The sequence below is a fragment of the Dasypus novemcinctus genome, chromosome 20, assembly GCF_030445035.2.
Source record: "Dasypus novemcinctus isolate mDasNov1 chromosome 20, mDasNov1.1.hap2, whole genome shotgun sequence".
NCBI classification, from domain to species: domain Eukaryota; kingdom Metazoa; phylum Chordata; class Mammalia; order Cingulata; family Dasypodidae; genus Dasypus; species Dasypus novemcinctus.
The window spans coordinates 8,737,864-8,762,678 of NC_080692.1; the positions used below are offsets into that span (position 1 = coordinate 8,737,864).

Genomic DNA, 24,815 nt, shown 5'->3' on the forward strand with positions numbered 1-24,815 from the left:
GTGACTGTCTTTATACCTAGTTTAGCACTGAAGTCTCTTTTGTGTCTTGTTTAAAAAGCAGCACCAGATTTATTTGGTTATTTGCTTGGTATATTTTTCCATCTTTTTACTTTTCTATCTATTATGTTTTAGCTATATCTTTTGTAATTACTATAAAGACAGATTTTTTTTTAAAAAACCGCCTTATATATTTTAATAGAAGGATTTTAGAGTTTGTGCTAACTATCCTGCCTTTATTATATATATATTTTTTTCTCCCTTTTCTTGCCTTTTTTTTTTTTCTCATTCCATTTCCCCCTCTACTGCTTTGGAAGTGATACACAATATTTCTATTCTTTTATATATTATCATAAAAATTTTAACATTCATATATAACACATGAAAACCAAAGTTAACCATATCCTTTACTCCCTGTCAGAACAAATCAAGGACCTTAGAATTCTTAACTCAGAAGTGCCCCTTCCAAATCCATGTGTTATCGTGTTATTTTAGGTCTAATGTGGTTTTTAATTTTTTATTTCAATATATTATTTAACATAGCATTTATTTAGATTTGGCCACATATTTACCACTTTCTTTGCTTATACCTACTTCTTCCATCTGGGATAATTTCTCCTTTAGTTTGAAGTCTATCCAATTGAACTTCCTTTATTGAGGGGCTATTTGGTATAAAAAGCCTCTTAGCTTTTTGTATGTTTATGAAAATGACTTATTTTGTCCTAGTTTGTGAAATATATTTTTCATTGGATATTCTAGGTTGACAGTTATTTTACCTCACTGTCCTCTGCTTTTCATTGTTATTGTTAAGATGTCAGCTACTGAGGTATCTAATTTTGTTGCTTGGAGGGTAACTTTTAAAAAATCTTTGGCTGCTTTTAATATCTCCTCCATATCTTTGGTGTTATGCGTTTTCATTATGGTACGTCCAGATGTGAGTTTAATTTTATTTATCCTGCTTGGAACTCACCGGGATCTGTCAGTATGTGAATTTTTTTTTTTCTCAGTCATTAACTCTTGCTATATTGTCTTTTTCCCATCCTCCCTCTCCTTTCCTTCAGGAGCTTTGGCTAGCCTATATTTTTGATCTAGTCCATGTCATTTAATCTCTCATATTTTCTCAGTTCTGTATATCTGCCTCTTTCAGCTCACCAAATAGTCCTATGAGATGTCGTCATTGTCGTTTCTTCAGGGGGCGTATTTTTAGTTGATCCTCACACTGGGGTTTACAGAGTTAGGTGGGAGTGGGCTCCTGTTGGATGCTGTACCTTGGAGAGGTTCTGTGCTTTGCTTCGTGTTCCTTAGGCCCTGGGAGGCGTAGGAACTGAGGCTCACCTCTAACTGGCTCACCAAATGTCCTGAAGAAGAAAGTCATTTTCAACGTGCCACTATTTCTGGGTTTCCCTTTCACTTAGCCATTGATCTCTGAGTAATTCTCCACTAAGCTGCCCATTACTGATGTGATTGAGAAGATTTAAAAAAACATTGTATTAAGTATTTTGTTGTTGTTGTTGTTTTCATTGTGAGGGTCTCTCTGGGTAACCCAGTCCAATTGCTGCGGTCAGAGTTCCCCACCTGAGATATTTCTCATGCACTATGGCTGATGTCAGCACACATGTGGTAATCCTTACCAGCTTACTGTGCTGGTTAGTAAAGGGTGAAAGTTATCTCTAATGTTGTTCTAAATCTTAGCCAGCAATAAAAATCTGAAAAATACCTCACACAATTTCATGTAACACCAGAGAAACACTTCTGGAAGGTGGATTGAGGATCTGGGAGCCCTCTTCCCAGGGAAACAACCATAAATGGTGATAATTATAAAAACAAACCACTTAAAGTCCCTGGAAATTGTCCCATGGGCCTATAGCAAATAAAAAAATACATTTTTTTTTCCCAAGAAAATTTACTAAATCTCATTAAAAACAGCAAAATTCTGTGGCATCTGAGCCATTACTGCTTTCCCCCAACCGGCCTCCCCCCACAAGGGCAGTGTGTCAAAAGCTCTGCTATGGGCAGGTGTGCCCAGGGTGACGAGGGCTTCCTCTACTCACAGCTCCCAGATGGGCTGTGGTTTCTCCCAGGGAGAGGCAGACCACCTGTGTCTCCAGCCACCCTCAGCTCTGTACTGTGGAACTTCTATTCCAGACCGAGAGGCATGCGATTTCCCAACTCATCACTATGCAGGGGACAGAAGTTCCACCACTGGCACAGCATGCTGAGAATCCTGGGCCCCAACAGCCCTTGCCCCAGTTCATTTTCACAGGGGGTCCTATGTCGGGAGAGGCATACCAAGAAGACTAGGGGAGACCGCCTGCCCACCCACGGACCCCTCGTAGACCAGGGGTGTCAGTCTGAGAGAAGCAGGCTGCTATCCCTGTCCCCAGCTCTGGCACAGTGGCACGGAGGCACAGGAAGAAGAACAGAAGAGGAGAAAGTTCCACAATGCTCCCAAAGGGAATGGCTTTATTTGGAACAGAGCTTGGGGAAGTTTAAGCCCAATGGCACTGCTGAAAACAACTGGGATTTTGGTGGTGAGCAGTTAAGAGGGGACAGGCAGCTCCACAAGTGCAAAATTAGTAGACCAGCTGTAAGTTTAGCAAGTGAACTTCTAAACAGGGAAAGAGAAAGCTAAGAAGAGTCCTCCTGGGGTCAGAGCACCTTCAAAGATTGGCCTCAAAGACTAATCCTATGAAGGGGTCCAACTTTATTTGGATCAGACTGTGGGGCAACTTATGCTCTGGGGTCAAAAAAACAATAGAGCTGTTTGCTAGCAATTAGTGGAGGCTAATAGCTGGATGTGATAATAATAAAGAACCAGTCAGAAGCTTAACAAGGAGAACAAGGAAAGATACAGTCAAGAAGACTCATTTGGAAAAAATATGCCATTGAATAAAGGAAAATTAAGAATGTCACTCTCAGCCCAAGGCTGTGTCCTCTGATATGTGACACCAGAGGCACAATGCAGGGGACTAGATCTCACTGAACTAGTCAAGTCACTAAATGAATAAGAAAATAAGTACAAACCAGAGGCTCTGCAGGGGTAAGAAGGGAAATCAGTATCTGCAATTGCTACAGTATTTACCTACAGTGTTGAGTTTTCAAAGAAAAATTATGAGACTTGCAAAGAAACAGTAAAGTCTGATCTGTACACAGGAAAAAAGCAGGCAACAGAAACTGCCTGTGAGAGGGCCCAGATGTTGGAACTTAGCAAACAAACACTTCAAAGCAGCTACTGTTAAGTGTGTTAACCATATTAAACATTTTATAAATATGTTCAAGAACCTAAAGGAAACCATGATTAAGGAATTAGAGAAAGGTATGATGACAATGCTTCATTGAATAAAGAAATATTAATGAAGAAATAGAAATTATAAAAAGGAAACAAATGGAAATTTGGGAGTTGAAAAGTACATAATCAAAATGAAAATTTCACTATAGAGACTCAACAGTAGATCTGAGCTGGCAGAGGATAAAGTCAGTGAATTTAAAGATAGAATGACAGAAATTATGCAATCTGATGGGGGGAGGGAGGGAGGGTGAGAGACAAAGGATAAAAAATATTTTAAAAGATAATGGCTAGAAACTTTAAATTTGAGGAAAAATATTCATTGTCTAATTGATTTAAGAATCAATTGCTCAAAAACAGTATGTATGTAATTGTATTGTTAGTTCTATAACATATAGAAATGTAATATATTTGATAATAACAGCACAAAGGAGGCAGCTGGTTCAAAGCTGTACTGGAGCAAGAAAATGACACCATATGGTAGCTCAAGTGCAGAGGAAGAAATGGAGAGAACCAGAAATGACGAAAGGGTCAGTGCAACCAACTCATAAATAATACCTGCTCTCCTCTCATTTTGTGTGAAGGACATACAGTATAAACTCATAATTATAACAATATGCTTTTGTGTATGTCGCATGTATAGATACAATATATAAGTCAACAATAGCACAAGCAGGGGAGGAGGGAAGAGTTATAGAGAAGTAACAGCTCTATATCCCAACAGAATTATGTTAGTATACACTGGAAATAGATTCTGTTAAGATGCATATTGTAAGCCCTAAAGCAACCACTAGGAAACTAAATGTAAAACTTATGAAAATATAAAGAAATGAAAATGTTACATTAGAAAATATTCACTTAATGCCAAATAAAGCAGTAAAGGAAGAACAGAAGCAAAAGACAGGAGACACAGAAAACAGAAAAGTAAAATGGCAGATACAAATTCAGTCATATTAATAAGACTATTAAATGTGTACAGATTAAAAATCCAATCAAATACTCCAGAACGATGTGGTGTGTTGATGGAGGGGTACTGTATGAGAATTCTATACAGGTGCACAGTTATTTTATAAATCCACAACTTCTCTAATAAAAATACATTCTAGAAATCCCATCAAAAGGCACAGTTTGTCAGACTGGATTTAAAAAAAACCGAGACTCAACTATATGCTATTCACAGGAGACATACTTTCGATTCAAGGATACAAATAGATTGAAAGTAAAAGGACAGAAAACTTTATACCGTGCATATAGCATTAGAGAGCTAGAGTGGCTGTGCTATTATCAGACAGAACAGACTTTAAAACAATTTTAGGTGCTACCGAAAAAGAAATCGGGTAAACAGCTTGCACTGCAAAGGATCATAATATATTTTCATGAAAATCTATGTCTTAGCCCTGATGTGATATAGCTAATAAAAGAACTCCAGTGCCAGTGTGCAGTATCTGTCAGGAAAACTTGATTTTATTCAGGGCTCTATTTCTTTACTTCCCTCTCTTTGTTCAGAGCCAAGGGAAGAGAATAGAAAAGAAGAGGGTGAGGAGAGGAGTTATTCCTCCAACAGCCCAGGAAGTGAGTAGGAAAGTCAACTGGGGATGAGGTTCTGGGGGGTGGGCTGGAAATTAAGTGTTGTGATTGGTGCGGCCTGGCACAAGCTGTTATTTTCAGGAAGGCCCCCAGGCCTAGCTGGCACGCACACCAATGACGGGGATTTAAAGCACTGAGTGTCAAAGCACTGAGGCCAAGAATCTGGGGAAAGGCTGCTAATTAGTCGCAGCACCGCCTCACTCACTGAAAGCTTTCCTCCGGACCTGCCATCTGGTGGCTGTTGTGATAGAGTCGTCGTAATGCCCAGCCACAAGGTATACAACAGAGCCTTACTACCCTGGCCTCTGTAGAACCTGATTTCACAGCACAGACTTCACGCATCTCTAACACTTTACACCGTACGTGGATAGGACTCTGCGTATATTCTGTGGAGGATGTGAGTAGAAGGTGCTGGTGGTGGGTTAGCATGGGCGTCACTAGAAAGTACTAGAATAAGTGTCTTTGCTTGTCCCCACGGTTGAGAAATTGGGCTATAGCTCTAAATAAGTAGCAAAACACCACACATTCCATTACCCTCCTTTTAATGGAAACTTAAACACAGAAAACTGATGGGAAGAATGGATTGTAGTCAAGACTGAGGGCTTTGGATTCCCCAAGCTTCTGTTTCATCATTTTCAAAATGGACAAAAAACGAGTGCCTCACTCCAAGGGTGTTGGTGAGAATTCAACTCGATAAGCTATGTAATGCATTTGGCCTGGTTATCTGGCACTATCTGGCAATTTTTAGATCATCAGTTCCTGGGTAGAGGTGGGAATGAGGAGACATGCCTACGTAGGATAAATATCACAAAACAATAAAAAAGGAAATGAACTTTTCATGCTCTTGGCCTACACATCTTCAAATGTGTCATGGGTCCTGTTTCTGCAGGATGACCCTCGTTCTTCTTGCAGGAAGGCGCAGAGCCTGTCCAGAAGCCCCTTCCCTCTCCACGACCTCTCCTGGGAACCCCGGCCCAGGACGCTGCCTGCCACGCGCTGTCAAGAGGAGGGGCTGCCTCAGCTGCTGTGAGAGCTTCCGTCAGGGGGAGGAGGGGAAGGAGCCGGCTGACACTGGCACTGGCTGCCCTCCTTCACTGATGCCATTTCAAATCCTTCAAGTCTTGAGGGAAGAAGTGGGCTAGAACCATACTCCGCCCATGTGGCCCGCTCACAGCCATAGTGGGAGCAGCGAGCTGAAGACACAGCTCATGGTAGACGGATACACATGGTGCATGAGCACTGAGGAAGCTGGGGAGGGTGAGAGGCCCAGAGACTCAGCGGGCCCACGCCGTCATGATAGAGAAACACTATGCGGGCAGGATGCCTCTACGCCTGCATTTTCTGTTTACTTAAAAAGCCGTGGGATCGGCTGTGGTGACCTGGGCTGAACAGGTTTCCAACCTTTTATGATGCTGTTCTTGGGTAGACCCAGTAGAAGGTGAAGAAAGAAGAGGAGGGAGTGGAGTCAAACGTGAGGCTGAGAAAAATGAAATAAATACTCACCTTAAAGGGAGAAGACTTCATTTGCTCCATATCCTTGGACAATATTTTGAAAATTCACCCCAATCTGAGTCTTAGTTGGAAAAAGATCACTACTGCCTACGAGCTGCCTTTAAGAACCTTTGAATTCTAACAAACAACCTCTCTACTGGATGTGAAAGCTAAACTCAAATTTGTCCCACAGCCAACCGCAGGCAGGGACTTCAGAACAAAATATTCGACCGATGCACAATAAAGACACCCTGGACACCACAGACAGAGGCAGATCAATGCTTCCACCCCACATGTTTTCCTATTTCTGTGTTGGCAGATTGGCAAATTTCTGCCTTGGATAACTGCCTTCTGCCCACCTAAAATTCCCTGCAGTCTCTGCTGAGAATTGTATCCTTCACTTCCTCACTTAAAGTAAACTCTTCACAAAATGCTCAGGGGCACTTCAGGCCAAGGTGGCAAGTGCCCACGGTACCTCTTTCAGTGGAGGGCTGCGCCATGCACACAAGAAGCTGCAGAGTGAAGCCGAGAGGAAAGTAAGTGAGGAGCAAAGCTGGCCTCGCCTTGCTCATGGACCAGCCAGCCTTAGCACCAGCTGAACCCTATCAGCTGGTCCACAAGTGCTCTGATGGGCTAGCTAATCAGGAATCCAAAGGTCATGCAATCGGTGAAAGCCACTTTCATTGCTGGCTCAAGTGGCAAGCACAATTCTGTAGTCTTTTGTGAAAAAATGTGTGTGTGTGGAGGGTGGGGGTGTGCAGGGAGCCAGGAGGGCAGCAGAGGGAGGCTGTGGCAAGGTTGTGGCAACCCTGACTTGACCCCAGAATTTCTTTGTTCATTTGACCAGGGTCATTCGTTGCTGGAAAGATGCCAAGCTGAGTAATCCCCAAATACCCATTCCCATCCAGGGAGAGGGTGGCTCTTGTCTCCCTAAAGCTGGGGGTATGACGTGGATGAAAAATACATCCAGGAAAGTTTCTTGGTCCAGGTCAGAACAGCAGGGCCCAGAGTGACTAGGGCACTGGACCTCTGGCTATGCCAGACAGACCACAGAGCCAGAAGATCTGACCTGGAATGACCTCTGTCGGGGATTCTCAGGGAGAGCTGTAAGTGGGACTCACCCGGGAGGAGAGTGCTCTGTTCCTCCCCCCAATCCCAACAACAACAATGACATCTTTCGACATGCTCTGCTACTTCAGGTTGGATTCTCCCAGCCACCCTGTGAATTATGTTTATGGTTTGAATTGTATCCCCAAAGGAAATGTTCCAGTCCTAACCCCTGGGCTCATGAATAGGACTCTTTTTGGAAACAGGATCTTTGAAGATGTTATTAGTTAAGATGAGGCCAGAACGGATGAGGGTAGGTCCTAATCCAATATGACTGGGGTCCTGTAAGGAGGAGAAATCTGGACACAGACAGGCAGACACACACACACACAGAGATGGCCACGAGACAGGGACTGACTCAAAGTCAGAGAATGCCATGGATGCTGGAACCCAAGGGAAGCATGGCTCTGATTTTGGACTTCTGGTCTCTAGAACTGTGAGAAAATACATCTGTTTTTTTAAGCCACCCAGTTTGTGGCACTTTGCTACAGCAGCCAGGAAACAGACGCCAGATACGGAGTCTTTTCCTCCCTTCTGAAGACGAGGAAGCAGAGGTTCAACCCACTGAATGGATTTGCCCACAGCGCGGGAGGCAGGGGTGGTGCTGGCCAAGGCCCAGGGCTGGCAGGAGAGTCCTTGGTAGGGAGGCCTTATGACAGCTTTGCCCTCTAGAAGCAGAGCATCTGTGGGAGAAGGGCTGTTTGGAGAGCCAAAAAAACCAACCCAAATAACCAGCACACTGACTCTTACCTAATTAAAAAAAAAAAGTTCATTTCATTTGTTTTCTTTTTATGTCTGCCAGAGATAAATCCTCATTCTCTTTTTCTTAGCTTCCCAGAGAAGGAAAAGTCTTTGAGCACCACTTCCCAGGAAGAAGCCCTCTCTCCCATATGGATAATGTGCATACCCCACCCCCAATCGCCTTGGCTCTCCTGCAGATAAGGCTGACTCATCTAATGAAATTAGGCCTGGAAGATGAGTTAGGACTGGGAAGGGCCTGGCATCCGGGGTCCTGCTGGAAAGGGAAGTAGGAACTACCACTGTATCTTCTGTGTAGGCAAAGAAACTGCTCCCCCCAGATATCCATGGACAAAATCACCAAACCTGTGAATATATTTGGGTAATACAGCAAAAAGGAATTGAAGTTGTAGAAGGAATTAAGGTGGCTAATCAGCTGACCTTGAGATTGGGGAGATTATCTTGGATTCCTATGGTGCTTAAAAGTGGAAGATGGAGGCAGAATAGAGAGAACCAGAGGGATGGCAGCATGAGGACTCACCCCTACATAGCTGGCTTTGAAGACACGAGAAGTGGCCAGGGTCAAGGAAATGTGGCTTCCAGAAGCTTCTAGAAGCTGGAAGAGGCCAGGATTCTCCCCTGAAGCCTTCAGAAAGGCACACAACCTGTTGCCCTTCATCTTAACCCAGGGAGATCCATGTCAGACTTCTGATGTAAGAGAACACTTAGTTGTTTTAAGCTGCTACATGTGTGGTTGTCACAGCAGCAATGGGAAACTCATACATTCTTCAGTCTGGCTTTGCCAGGAATAAAGCTGCTAATGATAGCTAACATTTACTGAATGCTTGCCATGTTCCAGTCACTCTTCTAAGAACGTCCTATGTATTAGCTCATTTGATCATTTATAATTATCCTAAGAAATAAAGTACCTGTGGAAGATCACAGAGCTACATGCAATTTAAACCCATTCACCTGCCTCCAGCCTGTTGATGCTGTGCTGACACTGAACTTAAATTCCTAGTTTGCACCTCATGCCTGTTAAAGTGGCTACTGTGGACACTCACGGGCAGAGATCACTCAGATTCACCTTCAACTTTCTGGCTCTGTTCCTTCCAAGCTAGAAACTGTGGCAAGCTATGCAATTTAGCAGAAGCTTGGTATTAAACTGCAAAGTGGAAAGTGACATGAAACTCACATGTGGTGGCTTAGATGTCTGATGGTCAGCAGGTGATGGATAAACATTGGCTGAATCTCTCTGAAGGATGAGAACCTGGTAACTGTGTCCTCCAAAGGAGGAATTACATTCTTTCCACATCATTTTGTAACACTTGAAGTCAACATTTTCCCTTCAGGGACATCCAGTAGGAAAGCAACTAAGTGCATGGATGATGACTAATTCTGCAGTCTTGATCATAAATCTGGTCATTAGGAAACTCTGGGTATTTTTTTTTTAGTGTTTGTAATTTTTAAATTATACTTCCTATGGCTTTTTTAGTCAATAATCTTATTTCACTTAGAGATGTTAGAGGGAGTAGTAGCCAAGTATCGGTAAATGCATGTTTACCATTATTGACACAATTGGGCTCATTTCCTTCCATGTTATGATATTGTATATTAAGCGCACATATTTCCTGGTTATACTAACACCTTGAATTCTTGAAATAAACTGCTTGTTTATCCATATTTTTTTAAAAATTAATTTTTTTTTTAACAACTACTTCACAGCCTCCAAGAAAAAATGGGCATAGGTTTGCAAGTGTCCAGGAAAGGTGGCCAGGCCTGGGGGTCAGGTTGAGTGAGAGAGGAACAGTTGAGAAAAAGGTAGAATTTAGCTTGGAGAGAAGACTAAGAAGAAGCAGGGTTAGGTCTTGCCATCAGAAAGACCTTTATAGTACGAGAGACAGAATTAGGCTCCGTGGGTGACAGTTGGAAGGAGGCAGATTTTAATTCAAAATAAAGGAGACCGGTCTAAGGAGCAGCGTCTTCCGGGGTGGGCCGGGCTCTGAGAAGCCCTCCTGGCCTGAGGTCACAGCTGTCCCACCTGCTGCCAGCGGGGGCCACATGGCTCGCTGAGGGGTCTGAAGCCACAGACCCTGAATGCAGAAATGTCCCAACTTCAGAGGGAGCGCCTGGGCCTCTTGTAGCAGAACCTCCTGGGGCTCACCGGAGACACTGCTGCTGGAATCTCCGTGGGCCCCGGCGTCTGACTCCTGGTACCTGATGCCTGCTAACGCGAGAGAATCCCCGGAGCTATCACATGCCATCAGGGCTGCAAGGAAAACTTATTGTGGGGCACAAGAGGCAGGAAACCAGGAGTAAAATACTATGCAAGAGTAGTAAGATAGGGTTCTGTTCTTCCATGTGAAGAAAATCTGACCTGGAGACAAGTTTATTAAGAGCAGGACTCTTGCTTGTCTCACCACCTAGACCCTGCAAGAGGGGCTGACACAGTAGGCACTCAACAAATCCTGGTCGAGTGAGTGAATGGATGGGAAGTCTATTGCCGAGGCAGTCCACTGGGCTCTACTCAGTTTCTCTTGGGACGAGGCTGCTTTGTCGGCCTTGATCTGCTGGATGAAGGGACCCTGAACTTCATCTCACCAGGGGACTCCTGCATTAGTGTACCTGCATGTCACGTCTAGGATAAGTCTATCCCCCAAACCACTTGGCTTTGAAGGCACCAATGCTACATCTCCTCACGTGAACCTGAACCCTCTTTCCCACTTTCCTGGACAGGGACAGATTTTTTTCCCCTAGGTTTCAACAAAACATTTACAGAAGGCAGCATGAATCTGCCTTCGCTGCCTTCATTAAACTCTTCCCATAGAACAATTAGATGGTAAAAGCATCATGGCTTTGTAGTTGAGGAAATAAAATAATTGTAAACACAGAGGAAACTGCCTACACTGACCAAACATACGCAGGACACTGGAGCCAGTGCTTGCTGTTTGGCCTCAAAGGAGCTAGGCTGCTGTATTCCTACTGTGCGGGAAAGAATAATTAAGAAACGACACAGGCACTATCATTATTAGCTTATCACAGCCCTTGGGTATTAACGAAATCAGAGTGTCTCTTCTCCCATGGGGTCTAATTAGTGCACAATAATCACACCTCTAATTTTAATTTATTCCCTAAAAGATTTTATTGGGGGGAGGAGGGGAGTGGTAATAGGTAGGAAGAGGCTGTTTGTGCTAGAAAATGGTGTTAAAAGGCTCTGAGGTCCACTTTACATCCACTGTGCTGGCCATTATCCAAACAGAAAGACAGAAGAAAGTAAGTGCTGGTGAGGATGTGGAGAAATAGGAACCCTCCCTTATTGCTGATAGGAAGGTAAAATGGATTAGCCACTGTGGAGAACAGTGTGGTGATTCCTCAGAAAGTTAAACACAGAATTACCATGACCTGGCAGTGCCACTTCTAGGAATATATACCCCCAAAGAAAGGAAAACAGGGACTTGAATAGATACACATCTATGTTCATAGTGGCATTATTCAGAATTGCCAAAAGGTGGAAGCAACTCAGATGTCCATCGAGAGACGAATGGATAAGCTAAATGTGGTCTATTCACACAATGGAATACTATTCAGCCATAAACAGGAATGGCGTTCTGATGCATACTAGAACGTGGATGAACACTAAAGACCTCATGTTGAGTGAAATAAGTCAGACACTTATTTATGTATGTCTGATTCTACGTATATGAAATAGCTGGAACAGGCAAATGCACAGAGATGGCTATTAGAGATGAGAGGTTCCCAGGAGCTGGGGGAGGGAGAAGGGGGAGTCACTACTTAACAGGTAGAGAGTTTCTGTTTGGGGTGATGAAAAAGTTTGGAAATAGATGGTGGTGATGGCTACTCAGCCCAGTGAACGTCATCAATTAAAATTCAGAGTCTAGAGGACTCGATGAAGAAAGTTCCTTGTTTGGCCTTTGAATTAATTTTGAGGCTCTACTGCATGACAGCAAATATTGTGGAAGGTGAGGAAATGGTACAGAAATTGTTGTGGGTGGCTGATTGGTATCATCTGCCTAATGTTTAAAGTAGTCCTACCATTTTCTTCACCTTAATTTCCATTTCCAAATGCCTGTTGGGGCTCTTGCTAGGTGGTACTTCCAAGAAGGAAAGCAACTTCTTTAGTTGTCAATAAACCAGGGTTCCCTCCCTGTTCCATGAAGGCAGACACCGAAGAATGAAGGTGCAATTTGGGACCAGAACTCTCAAAATATTGTTTATATAAATTTGATATAAATGGATCTAAAAAGAATGAAGCAAAGCAAAGAGAAAATTGAGCCTGCTTTCTCTTCCAATGATATTTTCCTTATGATTTACCAAAAATAAAAGTACATACCTTCCTGTATCTGGCCCTAGATGTATTTATAGACCATCATAGATACAGATTGAAAAAAAATTGGGGGGATTTCTGCATGTAAGGGTGATAACACGTAAGTGGAAAAAATCCAAAAATAGAGCTCGTTTTTACAACCTGTTTGCCCTGAACTAAAACATTAAAAGAGGAGCTAATGAAGGGGAAAACAGACTGTTTTGAGATTCAGTTGTTTTCCCTGATGATAGGCAATGAAAGAAATGGAGGAAAGTGGGAGGTAAGCGACCCAGGTAATCTAATGAAGACTGGTCCTGGCGGTAATAAAATGACCACACAGAATAAGTAAAGAATACTTGGCAAAGCTAAACGGCTCTTCCTTTATCGATGTAGTGTTAGCTAACCCTGAAGGGTGTGGGCATTTGGAGAGGCTCGCATAATTAAGGGGTACTTTTTGAGGATGAGCTGTTGTTGTGTCAGCTTTCCCATTATGCCAGCTTACATTCGAGTAGGTGGGTCTTCTGAAAATGAAATGCCTTTATTTGATAGGAGGCTCTTACTTATTCCATATCATGACATTGGGACATTTTAAAAGCCAACATCTATCAAATGACTGCAAATAAAAAAACACAAAAACAAATCGCTTTATCTGCCTCTGTCCTAATGGCAGCTAGTGTTCATTAGCTCTTTAGAAAGCTGTCACACCTGAGACTCACTTGGACTGTGTGGTTGTTTTTGGATGATTCAAGCACCAATGCCTGGGTGACTGGGTGGGACGACCCTGTGAGACGTCAGCAGCACAGATTCAGAGGTGTATGTACAGGGCTGGACTGACGACATTGCTCTTCACTTTGCTATACAATCTCGTCACAAAAACATTTGAGTTTCTGTATTGCTCCAAACACCGAGGGGGATTACAAAGAACAACACACTGTTCCTCCTTTGAAACAGCTTCCTTTCTAGGAGGAGAGAGGTAAGGCATGTGCCCAGTAACGATACTGCACAGAAAGCAGAAGTGTTTCAGCACAAGTATGAAGAACGTCCTTCAGTGGCACAGAAGAAAGACGTATAGAAGAGTCACGCATTCAACAGACATTCACAGGATACCTGTTCCCTGCTGGGTATTTCAGCCTTTCCTCCTCCTCTACCATCCCAGAGCTCCCAAGAGCTCCTGATAAAGGACTCTGTACTTGACCTAGGGTTAGAACGGGTGAAGTATTTACAACAGCTATATAATGTGAAAGTGGTCACGTCTTACTGGATGGCTTTGTGGTGATGGCAGCATTTGCTCTGATTCTTGAAAGATCAGTAGGGAATTTAACTTTTATTATTACTGTAAAACAATTTTTTTTTTACTGTGGTTTCACTTACCAAAGCAGTATAAACTATGTTCGGTATAATGAACATGACAAGCACCAATTTTATACCCTACACATGAATCCTCCCACGCACGGACACTGCAATAAATGAGTGATGCGGAGAAATTCTTCAGGTGAAATCAGGGAAAAGGCATTGCGCCTGGGAAGGCTGGTGAGAATAAAGGCCCTTGGTGCATTTGTGGCATAGAAGAATGATCTGGTTTGGTTGATCAGGTGGGGTAGGGTAGGGCATTGACAGTTCTGGCAGGAAGCGTGGAGTTGAATTTGGAGAACGTTGAGTGCCATGCTAAGGAATCTGTTTTACTCTCATCAACACTGTGGTAAGCCAAACAGAAGGGGTCTGAACAGAGCTACCTTCTGTGCCAACAGCGTGCAAAATGGACAAGGGCAGGAGACGACTTGGAGGCCTTCCAGTAGGGCAAAGGAAGGGAAAACAAGGGCCTCATCCAGGCCATGCCAACAGGAAGGGTTAGGGATGTTTTAGGGAGAAAGCCAACAGCATCTGGGGACTGGCAAGCTGTATGGCCAGCCCAAAGGCTGGCCACCCTGGTCACCCTGGCGGCTCAAGAAAGGCAAGCGAGGGAAGCGGATGTGGCACAAGCAATTGGACTCCAGTCTACCATATAGGAGGGTTTGATGCCCAGGGCCTCCTGGTGAAGGCAAGCTGGCTTGTGTGGTGAGCTGGCCCATGTGGAGAGCTGGCACGCAAGATGACACAACAAAAAGAGATACAGAGGAGAGATAATAAGAGATGCAGCAGATCAGGGAGCTGAGGTGGCACAAGAGAATGATCACCTCTCTCCCATTCTGGAAAGCCCCAGGATCGGTTCCCAGAGCTCCATTATATAGTGAGAATATAAGCAGACACAGAAGAACACACAACAAATGGACAGACAGAGCAGACAATGGAAGGACAGGGGAGAAATAAATAAATAAAATCTTAAAAAAAAAAAGAAAAAAGAAAAAAAGAAAGGCAAGTGAGATGCTGCTGCTGAGATGTAACAGGGTAGGGAATGCAGAGGGAAGAGCAGGAGGGAAAAGTTTAGTTGTAGACTTTTTGAGGTTGGGGTATCATGGCAACAGCTTAAGGATAATGGCCTCTGTGGCAGTCGGAGTCTTTTGCAAACCCCAGAAAATTATGTTCTTAAACTAATCCGTTCCTGTGGGTGCAAAACCTACTGGAGATGGGACCTTTTGCTTACGTGCAGTTCAGGGGCCTGCCTTTTGATCAGATCATTCAGTACAGTGTGGCCCAGGGTGGGTCTTAATCCTCTCACTGGAGTCCTTTAAAAACTGGAGTAATAGGAAGAGAGGAGGCTCAGTGAGAAATGCCCAGAAGCTGAGAGAAGGTCCCGGGAGCCAGGAGCTGAACTCATGGAACCCCAAAGCCGAGAGGAAGCCACTTGAGCCAGAAGCTGAAAGCAGTGAGGCCCGGTGGAGAGGGGAGACAAGCAGATGCTACCGTGTGCCTGAGTGCCCTTAGCTGCAGCTTGGGGAAAGAGCGTCTCCAGATGGTGCCTTGATCTGGATGCCTTCATGGCCTTGAACTGCAAGCTCAGAAGTGAAAAACTTCCCATTGTCAAAATCAACCCACTGGGAAGCAGATGTGGCTCAAGCCATTGGGAGAGGGGGGAGAAATAAGTATATCTTTAAAAAAAAACCAAACCAACCCATTTCTAGTATATTGTGCCTTGGCAAACTAAAATACCCTGCTTCGCATTTGTCTTCTCGGTGTGCTCTGTGGGAGGCCTGTGGGAGCTGGATGGTTAGCCCAGGGCCCAGGTCATTTTTGTATACTTGCCCTGTACAAAGCAAAAGCCTCAAAAACGTGGGTCCACGGGATCTACAGGTCACGCCTCTTCACACAATGCCAGTTCTCAGGCAGTCCCAATGCAGACAAATTGAGGGTAGTGATGAGAGAAAAGCCTCTTGGAAGATGGAGAGGTTATATGGTGACTTTAGAACAAATTCCACTGCAGTCCACTGCCTGCTGCTCAGTCGGCAGTGCAGCCTGGTGCCGTCCCCCTCTCTGCACCTTTGCATTTCAGGCGGACACTCACGGTCATTACTGAGAGGGGACAGCACCAAGGTCTGAGTCACATCAACATGTTTTCTGTCTCTGTCAACCGTGCACAGGCCAAAGGCAGCTTTGCCCTCTCCTTGGAACTCTGTGTCTGCCACGGCCTTCAAGGAGGCAAGGAGCACCTTGAAGATGGGAAAAATTTACTGCCTAGAATTTACAGCGTAATGTGTGAAAAGCCAGTGGCGGGGAAAGCAAAGGGCTTCCTAGCATTTCAGAATGCCTTGCACTGTCCAAAGAAATGATCTATTATCCTGAAGTGTGCACTTGACTGAGTCTGCACTTACAGATGCATTGGGACAATTTGAAAATTCCCTTTGCTTTCAAAAGAGAAACCAGAAGAAAGGCAGTGGAAAAATGTGGTGCATAAATGCAATATTATGTTTTGGAGACAGAACGCCAAAGAAATGTTTGTAGGTGATAGTAATGCTTGCTCCCAAGCTCTCAAAATTGCCCGACAAAACCAACACATCTACAAGCTGGGGAGAAGCCAGTCTTACTATCTTTCTTTAAGATGTAGGGTGATAGTGTGCAGCCTGACTGACAGTTTGCCCCTCTGGACACACACAGAGGCACATTCCTTAAAAAACAGGCTCAAAACTGGGCAAGAAGAAATGACCGAAGAATTAATTAACTAAATAAAAGATTGCAGTTAATGAAGAAAAATTATATCAAAATAAAAGACAAGAAACATGATTAAACGAGGCTTCAAAAAATCCGTGAGAAACTCATAAAAGGCATAATATGCATTTACCTGGTTTTTATTCTTTCATGATTTAATTTCCAATTTTATTCACTAACATCTGATAATTACATGAAACACTTATTCTAACCATGGGCAATTTCAACCATTTCAATTTTTATTTCAAGGTCATGAGACAAAGGAACCTATTATTGCCTAAGGGGATTTTTTTTTTAAACTAAAATTAAGCCTTAATCTTTCATGTTTTAAAGCTAAGACTTTAAAATCATTTATAATAATGCTATAGGGAGACTCTTTCCTGGGTATGCAAAACTGAAATGATGAATTTACAATTATTAAAAAAAATTAATAGTTTGGGGGATTGAATTGTGCCTTTCCCTTCTCAATGAATTTGTCTGAAGCTTAAGAGATTGTCTTTAAAAACAAGGCGGAAGCCAAGCCTGTCTTCCTGGGTGGCTGGAGGTGGTTTCAACACATTTCACAGTTTGACTGGACTTGCTAACAGTTCAAGAGCAAATTCTGTTTATTATTATTTAAAAAAACTAAATAATGGCCTTGGCTTTGGGAACTGCTTCTAACCCCTTTTATTCCACAGGAAATTGCCCTGATTAAGTGGAGAGTCATGAATTCTACTAACCACACCACATTTTCTGCGACTTTGAAAAAGTCCCTGATGGAAATTAGACAAATAATTTACTTTCACTTAAACACCAGATTTTTTAGTTACACTTAAGAAAAATAATTGCTATATAGATTTAAATCATCGTTTCTGCTGCTGCACATCAGGATTCTAATGAAATACTTTCAGCGATGATGCAAAGCATTCCTCAACAGAGAAAAAGAAAAATCACTTGCAGTGTTCCCTCAGTTAGCAGAATTTACAGCAGGGCAGGAGGCCACTTTAAAAGTAATGGGGGCGGCAGATGTGGCTCAAGCAGTGGGTGCCCACCTACTACATGGGAGGTCCTGGGTTTGGATCCCCTGCCTCCTAAATAAGACGAGCAAGTCAGTGAGCTGATGCAACAGGCTGGTGCGATGGGCTGGCATGGCGAGCTGATGCAATGAGATGATGCAACAAGGAAACAATGACACACAAAAAGCAGAGAGCAGAGGTGGCTCGAGCGATTGGGTGCCTCCTTCCCACATGGGAGGTCTTGGGTTCAGTTCCCAGTGCCTCCTAAAAAGAAGACAAGACACAGAGAGCACACAACGAACAGACACAGAGATCAGACAGCGAGTGCAAACGAGGAGTGGGGGAGAGAGATAAAAAGTTTAAAAAAGAAAAGTAATGTGGAACACTTGGCTAGTGGTGGTTTTGGGAAGAAGAGAAAGAACACCCATCTCTAAATATCTCCCCAGGCACTGTGGCCTGGACTATGCAAGCCATTCTCCAAGGCTGCTCGAGCTCCTCGCTGAAGAAGGGACTACCTGCCAGGGACCCTCCCCTCTTGGGTGAAGGGCACTGGGTCCAGCGGTCAGATCTGTCTTCACCCACCTCCCGCCTCCTCTGTGGCTGCCCTGCTCGGCTGATCCTGCCGCGCAGCCTGCCCACTTGTTCTCCTTGGCCTGGAAGGCCCTCTCCCAGCCGTCCCTGTGGACTCCTTGCTTGACCCCAGCTCTTCCCCAATGTTGCCTTCTGAGAGAGGGACGGCCCCCTCCGTCCCCTCTGCTCACTGCACTGTGGCCCTCTGCTCGCATTTCATCGCCCTCCCCCACCTGTCACCGCATGAGCGGCCTCTGGACAGGCTGGAAGGCCCACGAGAGCACGGGCTGCGTCTGATGTGGTCACTGCTGTGTCCCCAGCACCAGGGACAGGACCCCACCCCAGGGGTGCTTAATAAATATTATTTACCCAATTCCATGGTCTACACTGACCAGCTTTCACCTGCTTTTGTGCTTGGCTCCTCTGACTGACGAGTCTCCTTTTAGGAGGGTGACGTGCCTTAACACTGACTCGGACTCCCTGGCAAGGTCCAGTCCAGCCCAACTACTGCAACAGTCTACTTTAGTGAAGTTAAAGAGCCCCTGCAAGCACATGGAAGACTGCCCTCCCTTACTCACACGCTGTTTATTTGGGATAATGGTTTGCCTAGGTAATAGCAGAGACATTTTCATGAAATTACAATGTCAAGTGCATCAAGATTAAATTATTCCAGGGCTATGGTCCAAGCAGTGGGCTATATGTCTTCTTGCTTTTCTCTTTTCTTTACCCTGCTATCTATGATTCTGTCATTTTCTGCTAACCAGCAGAAAAGAGAAAGATGATGAAGGCCAAGTTTGGAAAAACAGCAATCATTTACTTGTACCAAAATAAAGTTAATATTGTTTCTTCTTTAAAAAAAAAAAAAGTTATTCCTTCTTATTTCTATATAAACCAATAAAAAATTCAGATTCTGATTTTTAGTTTTTTTCCCCCAAATAAAATAAAATACAGTTAAAAACATCAGCTTCTGATTAAAAATACAATAAAATGCATGCATCATCCTCTGTGCTATTTCAATGGAATCATTTCCTGATCCATTTTTCTCACAGGGGAGATACAAACTCTTACTTCAAGAAAATACTTTCCAATCTGATTTATGAAACAGATCAACTGGAGTGGCCAAATTTTTGTTTGCTTTTAAGAAAGTTCACTTTATTATTTTTATAAGGGGGCAATTTATCATGGCAAAAATGTTTATTTCTCAAAAAGGGGCCACTACAGGATTTATTTAAATCACAAGTTTTCGTACTGCATTATAGCTGTAACGTAATTGGAAAAATTTAAGTGGCTCATTTCTCAGGAATCCTATTCATTGCATGAAATGAGGCCTGCTGACAGTGATGGCATGCTTCTGAAGTTGTTCTAGAGAACAGCGCCGACACATCTACTTGCTGTTGTTACGAAACCACTGCCCGTTCATGTTTAGGACAAACCCTCTGGCCTACGAAATGTCTCTCAGGTTTGCCCTACAAAACCGATCTCTGGGTGAAGTATGTTAAAACACAATGCTTTATAAACAGGTCCAGGGCTACTGCTTTTGAGAAGGCAAAAGTGTAAAGAAAGCTGGTCTGTGGTGTGTGGCATGCTTCATTTTGTGTTTTCTGGAGAAAGCCTGCTCTGCTAGGTTCATCACTGGGCTGCTCTTTTGGCCACAGCTGATGGAGGGTCGTGGGAGTTTAACGTTGGAAGGAAGCCTGGTGATGGCCCAGGCCGAGCCCCCCAGGTAACAGCGGAGCAGGTGAGGCTGTCGCCCAAGGCCCAGAAGTTCAGAGAGGAAGAAAAGCCACCGAAACATTCACTACTGCTTCTTATTATTTTTAAAAATAAACACAGCACCGTATCGGAGCAGACACATTATGTCTAGCTTGTATGAAAAGCAAAACGGCATCTGCTTTTGAAAGAGGCGACAAAGTTTCTGAGGAAAAAAGACTTGACGTCACAAAGCCCAGCTCACAAATGAATAAAATCTTCTAGACTGCAGATTTCAACATCAAAGAGGAAGGATGCAGGAGGTGTGAAATGTAACACCGAAATATTACAGATTCAACAATGTGGGATTCAGCAGGAAATCTGTAAATATACTCCCCCCACCCCGCCTCTCAAATCAACAAAAAGGGACAGGACCAAGCACGGCGACCCGAACTTCTTAAGACAGACGTGAGTAGTCAGGGATGGGCGGCACTGACATTTCTAAAACCAAACCAACGTGTGAGAATTGCCAGGGTGGATCTTCTCACCGGAACTTTTCTCGTGTTTATTCTTCTTGGAAACAAACAAAGGACTAAAGGAGCAGAAGAGCCCAGAAGCCCAGTGGGTGGGCGCGTGCCCTGCGCGTGGCAGGCGGGTGCGCGCGGGGCCAGGGCTGCGGACGTGCCCCCCACCAAGAGGGAAGCCTTACCGGGACTGGTGAGGGCCCCCAGCGCGCTGCTCGTGGTGGACAGCGGGTTGGCGTTGGTGCTGGTGGCTGAGGACTGGGCCGCGGCTGCGGCCGCCGCCAGCGTGGCCAGGTTCTGTAACTGCAAAGCGTTCATTCCTGCGGGAGGACAAGGGGCGTGTTAGCCGCGGTTTCCCGAGGGGCGTCTCCATCGCCAGGGCAGGGGCTGGGCACAGGCGCCCCTGGGGGTCTCCACATGCAGGCGTCTGGGTGGGCGCTCCCCCGAGGCTGCCGCCCCTGCCCCGCCCCTCTCAGCTTGCCCCTCTCCCTGGGCTACGAGGAGATGAGAAGACAAGAAAGTAGATGTCCCCGTGGGGACCAGTCACTTCCACCGCGCAGGGTCAAAGCGGGCGTCCTCAGGGCGTGGACGGCGGGAGGGCTCCTGGGTAAAGCCTCACTCCCCTAAGCATAGCAGCTCTGGGGACGAACGAGTGCAGAGGTGGTCACTGCGTGCCCGCACCAGCTCTTGCTGTGAACTGACCCCAGCGCTGCCCTGGTGCTGCCCCTTCGTCACTGTGTGACTTTGGGACAATCTGTGACCTCTTCCGCCTCCTGACGGTGACCGCGAAGGGGGGAAGGGGGGCTGTGCAGGCGGAGCCAAGCAAGGACCGTGAGCCGCTCAGCGCGGTGCCTGGCACGTGAGCACCAGCACGCAAGAGGCGCTCTGCTCTGTCGTGACTGTCGCTCCCAGGGACGTCCCTCTCCATACTGATTTGGACTGGGTACTCTAAAATGTGTCCATTCTGGGGATGTTAACTGTATCTGATGACTGAAAGGATGAAGGAGTCTTGGGATTCTTTATTTCTAAAAGGGACTACACTCACTACACTTGAAGTCCGGCTAAAGAAATTTAAGGGAAAAAACCCCCAGCAAAGCAATGAAAATTTGCAAGAAACATAAAGGTGGGATCAGCAGATACTTGGGCCTGTTGCTGACACCTGCCCCGGTCTGGGGCCTCTGCTGTAAGTTTAAAAAAAAAGTATTGCGGGAACATATATAACATAAAGTTTGCCGTTTTAACCATTTTTAAGTGGTATTCATTACATTCCTAATGTTCTGCTGTCATCACCACCATCTATTACCAAAACTCTTCCGTCACCCCAAACAGAACTCTGCACCCATTAGGCAATGGCTTCTCCTTCCCCCACCCGTGGGTGCACTTTCACTGTCTTTTAGCCCCTCCCTTCAATTTCTGAAACTTTGGAATAAATGTGCATATGGAGAAGCAGGAAACATCTCTCCTTACATAGAATTTTATACAGAAAGATGCTGGTGTTACAAAATCAGCTTAATTTTACCTTCTCATGCCTCAAATCCAGGTATTAGTACTTGTCCATTGAACCCGCTCAACCTGCTTTAGGGAGAGGGGCCTGGGGACTGCTAGGTGTTGCGGGGTGGACAGAGGGGCGAGAGAAGGTTCTGGCTTAGAAAGAAGCCGACTGCGCTGCGGCACCTCTCTCCTCACCCTGCTCTGGTCCCTGCCTCCTCAGGTGGGACACATTTCTCCTCAGGAACGCGTTCCCCACGGCTCTGCTGCAAAATGGCTTCCCGCGTCACTCACGGTACTTCCCCACCTCTTCCAGGAGCACCCAGACCTGGTGGCCTAGAGGGAGCCACGCGTCTGTTTTTAAACACCCTCCTGTGTCACGGGAAAGCTCGGCAGCAGGAAGTGCTTGTGGAATCCCGTGACTTTCTGTCAGAACAGCGCAAACTCCGGGCCACGCGGCCCAACCAAGCAGACGCTGCTGGGGACAGAGCCTTCCCTCCTTCTCCCCCACCAAGGGTCCGACAGGGCCAGAGTCTTGAGGACGTGAGAGCCGAGAAGGTGCTGGCCTTACTTTTCGGTTATACTTTAGGAAATGGAAATGGAAGAAGCATGGGAGCGGCCTGGCTTTGGGGCAGACCCTCTCAGAGGGTCCCTGGCTCCGAGTGACTGTGAAAGGAGCGAGGCACACTGCACTGACTTGTGCGCCTGCTTTAACGAGGTAGACCAGGCGACCCAACGTCACCAGAGGCCAGTGGAGCACATCGGGCTTCATGCTTCTCTAAAAGCCTCCAACGTGCACCTGGCACGGATTACGACTTGGCAGGCCCACGGCCCAGGCTCAAGTCAGAGCTCCTCCTGACAAGTCCCCGTGGACCCTCACCAGAGGGGAGCCCCCCAACTTAGTGCCACAGGACTCACAGGCTGGCAAGAATGAAGCACACGGCCCAGCTCAGCCAGGCATGTGGTCAGAGAGCACCAGGGTCGGCCGAGGCCTCGCAGCCTGGACCCCGGGACCTGAGCTCTGCCGCACCTCACCAATCCCTCTCACACTAAGGGTTTGTCTCTACCAAGTGCACGGTTCACACATTCTCTGCAAACTCCCCTCTGTTTCCAGCTCTTAAATCCTACTTTGACATTATTTATATGTAGTTCTAGTCTTCACAGATACTACGTTCCCTCAGAACAAAGATCTTGCCTTACTTGTCTTCATCTTCAAGTCCTCCTAAACACACACACCAGTTACATCAATATACAACAGCAGGTGACGGATGAATCTTTGTTGGATGAATGAAAAGGGTAATGACAAAATTTCCATAAACTGTAAAATAAAGAGTATTGTCTAAAGACCTAAGCTTTGAGTTTCAAATGTCAGTTCTTCAGTATGTACAACAGCATCAAATACTGACTGTTTCCCTCAATCATTACTTAATCCATTCTACAAATATCTATTAGGACCATGTTTTTTCCTTATTTCGTCTACCATCATTCATGGAGAGAGAACGGTCCTGTGACTGAGGTGCCAGTTAGGTTCTTGACACCACTGCCCCTGCCCTGTGGAGTCCAGGGCTGAGGGCGTGGGTATCGCCTGTGTTTTCTTGCCACTTCACCACCTGAGAGTGTTTCTGGCATCCTGCCTGGCCTTTCCCCATCAGGCAGAGAGACTGAGGCAGAGGGGCGGGGGGCATCCAGGCTGGTATGTGGCTGACCCTGTCCAAGCACTACACAGCAAGGGGAGAAGATATGGGCCAAAGGAAGCAGAGACAAGAGTGGAAAGGAGAGGCCACGGGACCCCAGCAGCCGAGGGATTTGGGGAAGAGTTGGATGGAGAGGGTCAGGCTGGCAGGAGGGCCCAGGTCTGCCTGCCCATCTACCATCCACCTGCCCACCCAGCCATCTCTCCATCCACCTACCCGCCCACTCGTCCACCACATGCCAGAGCCTGTGAAAGACCCTGACGATGAAGCAGAAACAGGACGGTTCTTGTCCTCAAGGAGTTTGCATTGAAGCAGGTAGGGAACAGGGACGAGGGAGCAATCCCCCCACTTCATCCGTTTCTGGAAAGACAGACTCAAACATTCTCAGCGAAGCCCCTGGCCTGCTGGGTCGGAAGAGGCAGCATGGAGAAGCAGGCAGCTCCAAGCAGCACCTCCAGGGGAGCGTCCCTGCCTGCCTCTCCACCTCACTCCTACCATGGTCCTCGGCGCTGTCCCTCAACGCCCCCTCTCCCCATCCGTCCTCAAGAACAAGTGCTTGGTACCGAGGCTGGACAGGACAGCTCCTGGGTGAGCACCAGCCCAGCCCTGCCCCTGCATTTCTGCTTTCTCAATGCAGGGGCAGCTCCTCCATGCCATCCTCATGATCCCAGGGCTTGGAAGGCATGGCATGTGCTGCTCGCTGACCAAGGCGACGAGTTACCTAACGACAGCGCTAACTGCTGTTTGCCGGTGCAGAGCAGAGCAGGCCCCTCTCGGGTGACCTGGGTTTAAATCCTGCTCTGCTTCACCTACTACTGCTGCCCTCATCCAGGGCAAGTGCTCAACTGCTGGTGCCTCAGATCTCTCTACTGCCAAGTAGGATTCCAAGAGAACAACTTCTTGGGGTTATGAGACTTGGTGAGTCAATGAGTGTAAGCAAGCTCTTAGCCAGACTCATCACCCCAACAATATCACCGTGACTCAGAGAGCGTGGTGGTGGGAGGAAGCACGTGCTGGACAAGCTGCTCATGCTGCACGGGCAGTCTCTTTCGTAACACTTAGAACACATCCGTGCCACGTGCTATGGAGAGAGGCGATGTAGGCTCGGGCAGCGAGCTCCAAGGGCCCCTGCGAGACCAACAAGCCTGGCGCGTGCAAGGAGAGCTGCCTTTCTGCCCAGGTGCCTGCCCCTCTCTGCCTCCCCGCCCTGGTCCTTCTGTCCCCCCACCCCTCTGCTTCATGTCC

General features: G+C 46.0%; 1 protein-coding gene across 24 annotated transcripts in view; it reads right to left on the bottom strand.

The window, feature by feature from the left end:
- The window catches only part of CELF2 (CUGBP Elav-like family member 2), an 840,440-nt gene that overhangs the window by 24,952 nt on the left and 790,673 nt on the right, over positions 1-24,815 (bottom strand). For all 24 annotated transcript variants that reach the window (XM_071210069.1, XM_071210067.1, XM_012529138.4 and 21 more), the window contains one exon: positions 20,574-20,708. In XM_071210069.1, coding sequence (XP_071066170.1) covers positions 20,574-20,708 — 135 coding nt within the window. The remainder of the gene's footprint in view (positions 1-20,573; positions 20,709-24,815) is intronic.